The 14310-nt window shown below is 41.4% G+C and overlaps 1 protein-coding gene across 1 annotated transcript in view; it reads left to right on the forward strand.

Moving 5' to 3' along the window:
• The window catches only part of hcn4 (hyperpolarization activated cyclic nucleotide-gated potassium channel 4), a 46287-nt gene that overhangs the window by 13221 nt on the left and 18756 nt on the right, over positions 1 to 14310 (forward strand). The window contains exons 2-3 of the mRNA XM_040200170.2: positions 2036 to 2459; positions 12272 to 12433. Coding sequence (XP_040056104.2) covers positions 2036 to 2459; positions 12272 to 12433 — 586 coding nt within the window. The remainder of the gene's footprint in view (positions 1 to 2035; positions 2460 to 12271; positions 12434 to 14310) is intronic.

The raw sequence follows: 14310 nt of genomic DNA on the forward strand, positions 1-14310 counted from the left end.
CAGATAACCTTAAATCATGGCTGATATACTGAGGCATGTAAGTGCCTGGAGCACGCTTGCCTCCTATGAAAAAGCTTTAGCTGAGGGTATGTAAAAAAAAAAAACGTGCGTGCTTTCTTCCATTTCTAGCATAAGATAACATGCTATATGATCTATGGTTGTATTTCTTCCTTTGAAGTTGTTCATGTCTTGTTGGGCTTTCAGTCCTAAAATGAGAAAACACTGTGGTGGCAAGGTCTGTCTAAATATAACTCAACTTGACAACGAGCTGGAACAGTAGATACCCTTTTACTTTGAAGAATTCCAATTACTGTCCCTGGTTTCTCAGTGTGTTTTTGTATGCGCTTCTCTGTGTGCAATAGATATGAAACTGAGATGTGTGACTGTGTATACTGTAAATGTATGCATGCATGTGTGAAATGCTCTTGTAAACTGTAATTGTAGCAAATTACTGCCCAAGCGTCTGCTGCATAGCAGCCTGTGTTATAGTGTTTTTCAGTCATTGCTTTTCAAAGTAATGATAATATTTCAACATATTTATGTTTTGCACTCAAAAAACTCTTTTTAAATTGAATTATCAATGATTTGTACAAAGGACTTATAAGTTTCCTGTATTGTGTACAACAAGGGACATAGATCGCATTACGAGCAACAGGAATATCGAGGTATATCAAAGATTAATATTACTTGGAATCGTTGTGCTTTATCACAAACATATCTCAAGGAACTTTTAAAAAGAAAAGGCCATTTTAGATCTAATCGTGGATAAAAATATGAACTGTAAACCTCCAACAAAGCAGGCATGCAAAGAAAATAAAAATCACAAGGGATATCACAAGGTAAGGAAACAGACTATGTACCAGATAATGTCCTGCTCTGGTGAGGCAGATGTTGTGTTCCTGCTCTGCATCATTACACTTAACTCAACTTGACATGACAATGGTCAGAGGACTTTTTCGATCAGACTGTGTCATCCTGCAAAGCAGCAGTTTATTATTTCCTTCAGCACTGTGAGTCAACCATGAAATCGAGAGTCTTTAGCCACAACAAGGACGTGGAAGAGAAGTAATAACTTGCTGTAGACTTGCTTGCTTGCAGTAGAAATGCATTTTGTACCCTGATTATGTATGTATTACCCTTCCATCCTGGTTTCTTATTGCCCTGTTCTTGAAATTGACTTTGCACACGGATTGATCTTTGTGGCCCAGTTAATGGTGAGGTGAATAAATCCTCAGAACTCATTGGGCTGGTCCACCATGCAGGACCCCTCTCATATTGTGATCTGTTGAGTATCCAGAATATATCACCCGTAACACAAAAGAGCCAATCTGGACTCAATTACCAAGCGAGCAGAGAATGCATTTGATATTCAAACTCTCAGGACTGGAAGATGGAAGAGGTCATAGTGCAATTTGTAATTAACAACTAACCCTCATTGACTTTTGAGATTTACAGTACAACAAAGTCAGGCAGCTGTAAGGGGTTACATTTGTATTGGTTATTAAGCTTTCATCCCACCCTGTGGAGATATGCTTTCTTCCACCAAACATACACACCAAAAGGTCAATAAATGAAAATATGTGATGAGGCTCAGAGAGGTGCTCAATACTTCTTGATACTCCTGCAATGTTTGCTAAGTAGTGGCATTTTCTAAGGGGGTTGATGTATTAAAAAACTGTTATGATTCATACTTATATACTCAGGAATTAAAATAAATGTTGTTAAAAGCAGACATTTCATTTTTAATTTGTAAAACTCAGATGTCATTAATAAAATTACTATTCTATTTAAGTGTCTTAATAAGCCTCGTCAGTGTGCCGGGGCTCAGCGATAAGTAGCGTCCGTTTTCCCAGGAGAATGTCAATTCGGGAAAATGGCATCAGTGGCAGAAGTAGGACCCAAACGTACACACCGTTATTTTCCAGACACAAAACCTTGTGCATTTAACAGGACCTTCCTGGAAAGGAGCCTGTTTCTATCTATGTTCTGACTCTCTTTTACAATCCTATATCTTTCTTTCTCTATTTGCAACAAGGTTTTACTGGGACTTGACCATGCTGCTGCTGATGGTGGGCAACCTCATCATCATCCCCGTGGGCATCACGTTCTTCAAGGATGAGCACACGCCCCCCTGGATCGTGTTCAACGTGGTCTCCGATACCTTCTTCCTCATGGATCTGGTCCTCAATTTCAGGACTGGCATCGTCAAAGAGGACAACACGGAGATCACTCTGGATCCACAACAGATCAAGATAAAGTACTTGCGGAGTTGGTTTGTGGTGGATTTCATCTCCTCCATCCCCGTGGACTACATCTTCCTCATCGTGGAGACGCGCATTGATTCGGATTTCTACAAGACAGCACGTGCCTTGCGGATTGTCCGCTTCACAAAGATTCTCAGCTTGCTGCGACTCCTGCGCCTCTCCAGACTCATCCGCTACATCCACCAGTGGGAAGAGGTAGGAAAGTGCGCCGTAGTGTGTGTTTTATTGTTGTGCTGAATGTTGGCTATACTTTCCTGTACGATGGGGTGCGATGCCCGTCTTTTAAGTTGGCCCAGGCAAAGTGGATTCCCTTGACATCCAGGGTATACAGTACATACCTTTCCACTGAGAAGCAAATATGGAAAGATGCTGCTTCTGATTGCATCCTCTTTTGCTGTACCCCATTCACCAACAGGTTGCTGAGCCCAGTTGATTAGCATTTTCCCTGCGTGTGCACATCCAGCTAGCAACAGGACCCCAGAGCGCAGGAAGGCATTGCTGCCACACAAGCGTGATTATGATTGTGGCAATGATTAGACAAGTTCCCATTGCTCTCACTGGATGGATCTTGTTGTTTAGCCTCAGAGGTAATGTGTGCAAAGTGAAGCATCAGAGTGTCAACGAGAAGCCACACGACTAGAGGAGGATATGAGGCAGTCTGGGCTACTTGGTCAGTCACGATATAAGTGAAAACGCAGGATAACTCGATAAATGCCAGCCATGCGTCAGACTACTTCCTAAAGGCTCAGTGCTTTATAACATATCGACGTTTGCCATTCCACATATCTGCCCTAAAGATAATCAAAGCCCCAGACAAGCTTGTGTTTCTATGAGGCCCAGGGCGGTGCAGGGCTGAGGCTTTTCTTCAGTGTTGGTGTTGATAAAGAGTACCTTGAAAGCAAACATTTCCTTAGCTACTAGTCAGGCTCTTTACCTCATGGCCCGGAAGCCATTTAACAGATGGGTTTTGCCATCTAATCCTATAGGGTAAATGTAAAATGTTTTGACAAGCCATGATAGAAGCAATGACCCAAAGTCAATAAGAATGTAACACACGGACAAGACAATATTAGGGGACGTTGTAAAGATTTATTCATCTCTTTGCAGAACAGACAATCTTGCTACCTGTCTCTCCCTGATAGTTTTTTCCTCCATATTCATTTTTCTTTCTTGATTCATTTATTTTTTCACACTGAAAGCCAGCACACAGCTTGGATTGCTAGCTCCATTTTTGGAATAGAAGGGCGCGTAATATAGGATCGAACCCCTGCCTTGTGGCTTTTCCCGATATCACTCCTCACTTGTATTTCAAAGTTGTTTGGTTTCCAAACACACACGATTTATGTCCCACTTTGTGCCGTCTCTGATTGGAGCTCTTGGATTCTACAAATGAAAGGCACACAAGTACGCATCATGTTGTGCGTGGACAAATGGCAAGCAAAAAAAAAAACAATCATGGAACTGTGAATTAAATTTGCACACTTTTGTCAAAAAGAAGTGCCACTCAGTTAGTTTGGCGGGTGTGTTCGCCTAAATGTATGACATTACAAGGACAATTGGAAAGGTTGAATAGCGAGCTGATTGCCAATCCAATCACAATATTTCCAGACCTGCCTTCGGGCATTCTTGAAAGCTCCTGGGTTTCAAATATTCAGCCGGCCGTCTGTGTAGAACAGTGTCCGTGAGTGTGGCGACATTAATCATGCAAGGCTTCTGTGATGCCATTTCAAAGAGAGGAAAAGTTGAAATTAATCACTGGGGGGAGAGAATCCCTCTGTCACTTTGTGCTTCCGTGCATGCCCGCTGCTGTACTTTTCAGGCGCAAAATAAAGGGCAGAGATATGCGTGTTGGAGGCCAGCCCTCATTTGAATAGGGTGGACACGGTGACCGTGAGCTGTCATGTGTTCAGCCTGTTCAACGAGGCAACAAAGGAAGGAGAAGAGGAGAGGGAGAAACGAGAGAGGAAACTAAAAAGAAGGAGAAAAAGGAGATTCACGCCCAGCGTAGCCCATTGAAATAGCTCATGGACCCCGTTGTTTGGTTGTAATCGACCAATCGGACTAATACTTAGAAGGAAAAGAAGGCCGTAAGATGAATATAAAACAAAGCAATGAATCAGATTTGTGTTATAAATGTAGTAGCAATGACTTTGCAGGGCAGTGACTGCAGCACCCACCAACCACTGAGACAATGCGACGACAAAGAGAGGGGGACATTTACACGCACAGAGCCAGCTGCCATTTACATTTTGTGTGTGTGGTGCGCGGTTTGCTGATTCTATTTGGGCCGACAGAGTGAAAGGCCAACTTTGCCTCAGCGCCAGAGTAGTCCAGATGCAACCTCACAGAAATGTCATCTGTCGGTGCAGAATAACTTGTCGCCAAGATCTCGCAACCCCACTGACTTTTGGCTCTTCATATTGACAGCTACACTTCTGACAAGGTGTATGTACCTCACTGCATTGGAATGTGTTGCGAACACTATAAACTGTCTGCTCGTACTCTTATTTCACAAGTGTCCATAAACTGTAAATGGTCCATCACGCATTCAGTTGGAGTGTTATTGTTTGAGCTCTATTTCCTCAAGAAGTCACACAGAGGACGCTTCTTCTGGTGAATGTTAAATCCAGCTCAATGGGTCCTACTGGATGGTTTAATGCCTCGTAGAGCGATACAGCGGGGAAGACGTTTTAATTAAGAATGAGAAAAGTCTTATGGAGCCTCTACGGTGATGAAAGATTTTTCTGAAGTTACAACACGACACATGAATAAAACAATGGCAAATGTACTGAAGTAATTTATACCAAAAAACTGTGAGGTGCCTAAATGAAAAAGTCAAAGATTTCAGGGATTGGCACACAACTGTCTCTTTTGAAGTTGTCAAAAACCAAATAAGAGCTTAGGAGCATTTATCAAAGTGTGAATAAGCTAATCATTAACTTCAAATCCTAAATTAATTAAAATTATACCTTCACAGCAATAGCTCGGTCCAACATGTTGTAAATCCCATTCCTATTCGAATGGGGACGTAACTCTGACCCGTAGTACAGCTCTCGTTGACAAAGTATGTACTTCATAATAGAAATAACAACATGTCTGAGAGATACAAAGATGTCAAATCTACTTCTGCTTCTCTAGTCCAAAAAAAAGTATCTTTAGAGTTGCCTTTTTTAAATGAATCTGCTTGAAATGTCAAGGGAGTAGATTCTAATCTACACACATACATATATGCGACATACACACAGGTAAATACATATTTGGCATGGCAATCAATTTATCTGTCCATTCATTGCGATACGCCCTATGTGTGTCAAGTGTTTTTTTATGCATGCAAGTATGTGCATGCTTTAGTCGGCTTGGTTGACATGGACAATAAGCGCATGTCCTTAAGAGAGCTCACTGTGCTAGTTGCCCTAATCTCAGACATGTTGACACACAACTGCTAATTGTTTTGTCCTTGAGCGTGATGCTTCACCCACAAACTGCTCCAGTGGGACGTCCCACAAGACAAGACAACGGAGAGGATTTGGGATCAAAGCAGGGCTACATTTAGTTATTAATTGTCATCAAACAAGCTGCAGCCAAATTAAGGAGTTTTATTTATACATGAATTAAGCATTGAATGTATTATTGTATATTCAATTTGCAATAACTTGTCCATTTAGATCTACTTTTAAACCAGCTGTCACAATAAATGGACACATACGTTACGGCATCGCACATACGTTATTGCAATAATAAATTATATATTAGTTTGAAATGAGTCTTTCATAAGTAGTACATTAACTTTAATATTTTGCTAAAACGTTTTTTTGTAATTCCATAATGTGGTATTTATACAAAAGTAAAATGTTACATCATACCCCGATGGATTGAAGTTTATTTATAATTTATTGAATAAATATGACATCTCAAGCATTATAATGTATCTCTTGTTAATTTTTAAGAAGAGCTTTTAAATGATTTACCACTATTCTATTTTTGTATTGTAATATGTCGAGAGACGAATTTTACACAATTTCTCTTCACTGACCCTGAATATTAGGATGTTTTCTTGTCTTACCGTAAAAAAGCTTGTTCATGAATTCATTTAAATGGTATTATATCAGTATGTATTCACAATATGTTAGTTTTTTAATTTATTTAGAAGGCACAAAATCCCAAATTTGTATATTGACTTAGCTATACCACAATCTCCCCCCAACTCGTGAATCTCCATCAAATATCCTTTTTTATCTCCTTTTTTTATTAGCTGTTATCAATTAACCCTATTACCTCATTAACTTAAAATAGTCCAATGTTTATTATGTTTGTTGTTCGTTAGACCAAGACCATACGCATGTGACAACACTGTCATGCACAATGGCGTTCCACATGGTGTGCAGATATCTATCACACACGCAGAGAGCTGACTGCCGTAATGGCGTCTCCCTTGTCTCCCTCCTGTCAGCTTCCTCTTGTCACTGGGATAAAAATAAGACTGTGACCGGATATTCTCCTCATTGGAGTTGTCTCCTGTTGACGAACCACTGACTTGGATGAGATTAGTCATCCTGTTAAATCAGATTCAAGGCAGTGCACTAATGACTAAACTCTGAGGGCTTCCTCCTATCGTGCCTGACGCGTACGACATGACATTCTGAATGGCCGACCCCAGTAAACGGTATTTTTTTTAGCGTGAATGGAGTGAAAAAAGGCAAAGAAGAGGATATTTTATAGTAGGTTTTGAAGCAAATTACTCGAGAGTTTTGGAGCAATGCAGTGCCACCTGTTTTTATTTACTGCAAGGTGGCAGAAATAGTCCATCTCTATTAGTATTGGCAACTTGGATTGTTAAGATCTATGACTCCACCTGCTCAGGTGGCTTTGTGCTGCCGTTTGAGAGAAACAAAGGCGTACGTCAGTAAGAAAGCTCGGGTGCTTTGATAGAAGTCGACCACGTGGCTGCCCCGGGGATCCGGAGGATTCCGATGCCTTTCATTTCCAGCCAGTAAATCTATACACAAATATTTAAATGACGTAAATCAACTAATCAGCCACCCACGCATCGACCCATTACCTTGGCAAAGGACTGGTATTTCAGTGATAAGAGAAAAAGGAAGAATACATTCGATGGGCTATTATTGAGTGCACAATGAGGCTCTCCGGCAATAGTGACAGGTCCTCAATGTTCTGAATGAGCCTTGTGTGATATCAATACCCTCAGTGGGTTTGCTTAAAGTATTACACTAAATATGTGTAATCTCCCGGAAACCCAATGGCACATCTTGGTAGGGAGCAGAGTTTGTTTTTTTTGTGATCCGAAACCTGCAGGCCTGTTTAGACAGATGATGGAAAGGTGTTCCCAGTGGTACACTCCCGGGCCTACTTCTCATTCTCCACACGTGCTTCATCCAGCGTGACAGCATGCATGAGCATGACATTTTGGTCAAAGCATTCATAGGGAGAATTCTAACCCTTACCCACCGCCTGCCCCCAGAATTTGCCATCGTGCGGGATGATTGAAAATAATACCGAGACATGATGGATGGATTGAGCTGATGAACTTAGTGACTCATCATCAGAAAATCATTCTCGCTCAAAAACAGGAAGATACTGCTTGTATTTTATATTCCATGCTGAGTATAATGTATAATATCATACATACAGTGCCGTGGATACATTTAATTACCGCCACTTCTCCGGCAAAGATAGATGACATTAGAATAATGCCAGCAAATCCATCCGAAATATTAAACTAAAACTTAACAACAATTCATAAAATAATGCACATATATATATATATATATATATATATATATATATATATATATATATATATATATACATTTAAATAACATGCTTTATTATAAGAAAAAGCTATTTAAAAATTTCTCCAATTTTCGGATTCAACTTCTCTCACCTGGATCGCACTCTTCTTACTCCATCTGTTTGAGATGATTCCTCAGCTGCCTTCAGCCACTCTGTGCCTGTGAGGCCCTGATCACCGGCCCACAAGGACACAGATTCATTCATGACTTCGGCACGTAACTCTGTTTTTGAGTAATTTCCCTGTTTATGGTCATTATTCACGCTTTTGTTTTGTCTGTGAATATTTTTGATTTGTCTCTTCTATTGGTATTTCAATCCGGAGAGACTTGTTGAAATTTGAACAATCCTTTATTATAACAGGTATAATATGATATTGCAAGTTGTTTGGGGCTTGGACTCCATCCTGCCGCAGGATAGACCAGGGGCCGGGATCTCGAGCCGAGACGAGGCATATCCCCCCCTTGGGAGTCCAGACACTGGTGGTGGTGGTAGAGCCCAAGTTGCATAACTCTCCTGCTATGCCAGGTTCTGCTGTAGATTGGAGGTGTCCGGGGTGGTGGCGGGTCACCTTTGGAGCGTGCTGAAATGACAACTGACAGCAAAAGAGAGGAGAACAGTTAACGTTTGCCTGCCCCAATGCGATTGGTTTACGGTAACGACACCCACGTCTGATACTACCCGACCCCGCCCCTAATCAGCTGGCCGTGCGCCCCCAGGGAGAGAGGAGGCCACCCGGGAAGGGCACAGCCTGTCCAGTCTTCCTGACTGAATTTTCACCTAAGCTTCATTTAAAAAAAAAAAGTAAATATGGTTTTTGTAGCAGTAGTAGAATTAGTTTAATTTCTTATATTTTTGTGTTTCCCCTCCCACCCCCTCACATATAAATAATTACTGTTCATAAGACCCATGTTTTCGATGAAAAAAAGACAGCATGGCCTCTCACATGGAGGGGGACAATAAGCTTTTGTGTTGCGTCTCCGTGCCCTTATCAATCAAAGCACTTTGTTAATGCTGATGCTAAAACTGCCGGGGTTACTATATGACCCTACAATTAAAAGAAAGTGGTCAGCCAGCCATCCATCATCCTGCATGTAACACAACATGTTGAGAAATAGTGTGTATGCCAAAAGTGCTTGAATACACATTCCTGTTCATGTTAAATAATGCATATCCACATTTTTATATAGGTGAAATCACACGGAGCATAAACGTCCTGCTGTTTGTGGCCTTTTAAAATTCACGGAAGGTCTCCAAAATAAAACGAGAGGAGATACATAAATCTAATTTTCTGCCTCAGAATAATGATCCTCTAACAACCTTCTAACAGAACAAATCTTTTTTATAAATGGAAAGTCTGTTCCTGCCCGGCATGGGTGTATTTGAATTGATTACAGCTGTGGAGAGAGATAGGGGAATCACCTTCCCCCTAGTGACAGAACACTTTGGGTTACAAACTGGAGATTTGCATGGTATTACTCATGACAGTTTGCATTGGTTTTATCCTCCTCTCGGTGGTTAAGTGCCAGAGGTCCTTTCAGGGCACAGCTACAATAGGAATATACCAGAAGTTAGGGTTGAAAAGTAATGAGTCGTTCAGGCTGCACCATTGCTTCAGAAACATACTGTGGATAAACAGTATTATTCAGTATATTTACATTTCAAGGAAAACCTGCACAATTGGAGGGGACAGCGCTCAACACACAACAGTGCATGCTCCGTGAAAAGAGTAATCCGCCCCAAATTAGCAAATGCTCTGCATAATTTTGGTTGGTTTTTGGGAAAGATTTGGCTCATGTCCCATCCAATAACATGGAGGGGGTACGCGTTATGACCCGCACTGCAGCCAGCCCCCAGGGGGCCATCAAGATTTTTTGCCTTTACTTTTCTATTGTCGTCCACCTTTTATAAAAGGTTCATATTGAGTAGCCTACACACGGCTGCCAAATGAAATGCTAATTTCTTATTTTGTAAAGCTCTGTCATGAGTTTGTGTCCATGCTTTTTTATTTGGACGTAAAGACCAAGAAGTGTGTTATTAGTAGGTCCCAAAATAAAAAGAAATATACTGCGAAAGTAATTGCACATTTGTGGATTGTGTTTTAGATTTTTGAATAACAGTTTTTCCGCTGTAGAAAAGTATTTGTAGCTTTGTATCAACATTTTAGATCTAACGCTGTGTGGTTACCAAAGATGATCCTGAAAGATGTAACTGCAAATATATTTACCATATGTACCTTTTTTTTATGATTGACACATTTAATATCAACCTCAGGTGTCTTTTATTGTGAAGGGGAGAGAACAGAGGAGTAAAGTGAGCTGTTGTCGTCAGTCTAGGGGCACTAAGCTTGTTATCTCAATTGAATAAACACAAAGTACTGTGGCTGTTTGTGTTGTGATATTTTGTGTTGTGATATTTTCGTGCCACTTCGTGGATTTGACTCAGTGGAGCTGCTTTCTCTCCTTTTGTCGTATGGTATACTGTATTGCCAAATTAGAGGCAGATACAATGCACTTATTGCAATGAATTGTGGGCTGCTTTGAATCCACGATAGAAGTTATAATCATTTTTACCATAGCATTACCAAACATAGCACCACAAAATAATAAACTCAGCCTGGAGTCCACTAGTGAGTAAAGACAGTATTTCAGACACAAGGTCAGATACAGAGCCACAGGGGATGTTTAACTCTTGTGAAACTGTTTTACTATTTACAAAACTGATTTTTATATCTCTGCTTTACACCCAAGTATCCAGCTCGTGTAGAATTAGGTATACAAAGACCAATTATCCAGCTTACTTTTACCCAGAGCCTTAAGGGTAAATGTCACTTTGTGATGGTTATTATGCCCAAATCTCAAATGACAACCCGTAATGGCCCAGTGATTGCTGTATTGGCACACACAAGTTTTTTTTTAAACAGATTTAAAAGCTTCCTTTTACTGTCTGAAAATACAATTTCATCAATAAAAAGCAGAGTAAATTTAACGTATTGAATGTCCATTATGGCTGCAGCAGGGTATTTGACGTCACACAATATTTCTTAATAGATAACAAACCATATTAATGATTGTTTGAAGGCTGAAAATTATAGCTCACATTTGTTGTGCAGCTGTAAACACAATTGTAGACATTTTATTGGTGTGTTGAGCCAGAACAGATGCAGCCAAGGGAATGATTCAGCTTAGAGTACCTCAGGCTAAACATTTTGAACAAGAGCCCAAAGAAAGAAGAGAAGGGACAGAGTCTGGAGAGATGTTGAGTCTCATTGTTTTGTGTTTTTGCGGACTCACACGGGCTGCGTGAGTGGGGATGTCTGCATCCGCTCCGAGCGAGCCTGGCTCCCCTCCTAGGCCGAGCACATTTTCCCGGGCATACCTCTGGCTTCATGCTGGCCCGTTGACGGAGCTAAATTGATTTGATTCGATGGTGCAGCAGCACCCACACTGATCCCTGCCAGCCTTCTTCTTTACACGCACACAGAAAAAAGCACACGGACGCGTGCTCACATTTTAATGCGTTCTGAGAAGATAAGCGAGCACAGTGCATTAGAAGCAAGGACCAGGATGGAGCGGTGTGCGGCGTTGTGGGTCTCTTCATCTTCCTCGACACCGTCACCTACTGTGGAACAACAAAGCGCACATGAAATATCCGCTCTGTCACACGCTCTTAAAAGGCTCTGAGTGGATTTTAATAAGGAGTTGAGCGGTTAACAGTGCACACCGTGGTCTTCAATGGGATTAAGAGGCTTTGAATGGTTGAGGCCATTAAAAGTCTTCACCAGCTCAGATTCCTAGAGCGCCTTCTGGGTATATTTATCATTAGGATTAACAGACGTAGCATTATTGTGTCTGGTTGAGTGGCTGGTGATAAGAGTGCTTCGGCACCAGGGGCGACAAAGCTCTGGTCCCAGTCGGCTGACCGTCCCCAGTGGACTGCTGTCAGAACGGCAACATCTGCATCCACCATGTCATCTGGGTGCAACGTAAAAAGCCACCTGTTATACAAGCTGCTACATTTACCTCGTGCATGATGTGATCGAAGAAGTCACTGAACTGACTGTGTAGGAAGGGAATCTCTGTAGAGTGTGTGTGTGTGTGTGTGTGTGGTCTACAGAGACATCAGGCATTTTACCATCAGCTCGTTGAATCGTCCTAACCTAACGCGTTTCCCGGTTCCTTCTTCTCCCGACCCCTCAGATCTTCCACATGACCTATGACCTAGCCAGCGCCATGGTGAGGATAGTCAACCTGATCGGCATGATGCTGCTGCTGTGCCACTGGGACGGCTGCCTGCAGTTCCTGGTGCCCATGCTGCAAGACTTCCCCGCCGACTGTTGGGTGTCCAAAAATAAGATGGTGGTGAGTGCTTCTCCTGCATGGAGTCGCCATGCCGGCTGGAACAGGATTATGCCCTGGTTTATCTCATCTGTCAGCTTTAGTAATTATTGTACTAAAACTATTTAGCATTTTGCAAAAGATTGGCTCATATGTGTAATTTTAAGCCCTAAATCTAATATACAGTCATTATTTGCTGATTATTTTAAATGTATTTTGAGCTCCCAATATCCGTATTGTGATAGGAGAGAGACTATAAGGCTGGGGGACTCTACATGGGTCATTGATTTTCTGAGGAGGACATATATTGGACAATACCCTCACACTGTGCTTTAATCTTACAGTACTGCTGCTGCAGTGGAGTCTCTTTTAAAGGCGACTCATGATAGAGTTATCTTTTATTTGCTAATGGAAGCGTACTGTGTCACACCTGATGTTTACCCGCAGCTGATGGCTCTCGTGCTAAACCAGCACAATTTATTCTCAGTTTTTGTGTGGTGGCCCTCGATAGGGATTGATCCGACATCAGTGAGTGCTTCTCTTTGCAGAATAACCTACCAATAAATCATCATATATTTAAGCCATAATAAATGGTCTCTAACTATTGGCTTATTGATATACACTTCTGTGCCAAGAGGGAAATATTTCGGCTTTCGTGTAACTGGCAACTCATTCTAGAGAAAAACGTCCACTTAATGGAATAAATGAAGTGTTTTCAACAAATAGTTTTGCCTCAGTCAGAGTAGTGAGTTTAGGTGTATATTATCCATCCAATGCTCACAGCTAATATCTATCAGAAAAAACACAAATAGTAATTTTGATCATTAGAATTGGATATGTATAATATAGGCTGAAATTACTTATTTAAGGTCATGTAGAAATTCAATTCAAAAGCAAAAAACTTCATTTAATACCGCAAAGACTTGGCAACAAATCCTATGACATTGACTTACACACATACCAGCAGTCAGCTGCGTGTTCAGCTCTCCGTGCCAGAACAGATGTCACATGAGTAGTTACATCGCTCAAGGTATGATGCATTTGGTTCATCGTGCCTCACTGCCTCCCTGACATGCTCACTTGTTATATTTAATCATAAGAAACGACAGATGTTGCCAACCACTGTCCCTCGACACGTTACACACATTAGCTCATTTTATCCTGTTTTCTATACCTGTCGGATACACACATCAGTCAGGTGAGGTCCTGCCCGCACCGGGGACCAAACCAGCAACCTCGTTGACCAACCCTCCTTGTCTCATAGTCGGAGTCAAATGCAATGCCACAAAGGGAAAGTTGGGAATAAATCGCATTTTCTAATCACCAATGTTGATGTAGAGAGAGACACTGGCTGCTCCCTTAGACCGTGAGTTGCGACCAGGAACACTCACATTGTACTTTGTTTAAAATCCCATGTGAGGCATGTAGCCTCTCATCAACATCAAAACGGAGATTGTTTTGTTTCCCACGGAAAACACAGTCTAATTAATTGTATTACGTTGAAGAATGGCTCTCGATGTGGTGGAATAACAAATATATCTTTCTGATTTAATTTAAGCCTTGAGGGAAGGCAACTCTCCGATGGAAAGCTCTACATATTTTGTACACATTACCTGACGGAGGGTTTGAATTGACCCAGTCAAGGTTGGGTTGGCTTCGATTAGAATCACTTTTGTTTTGTCTTTTACAGTAGCGGTCCCATTATCTTGCTGGGTCATCGATCCTTACCTGTAAGGAGGGCAGTAATAAAATTACTATCTCTCCCAGCTTTTCTGCTCTGGAAATGAGTTTGAAAGCAATTTGGACAGGTCTCCCCCAGGAGAGAGTAGATATTGATTTGCCATAAACTACTACTGGGATTTAAAGAAAAGGGGACAATTTATCCACAAATTACCCCGCCG

This window comes from Gasterosteus aculeatus, chromosome 12 (genome assembly GCF_964276395.1).
Source record: "Gasterosteus aculeatus chromosome 12, fGasAcu3.hap1.1, whole genome shotgun sequence".
Taxonomy (NCBI): Eukaryota; Metazoa; Chordata; class Actinopteri; order Perciformes; family Gasterosteidae; genus Gasterosteus; species Gasterosteus aculeatus.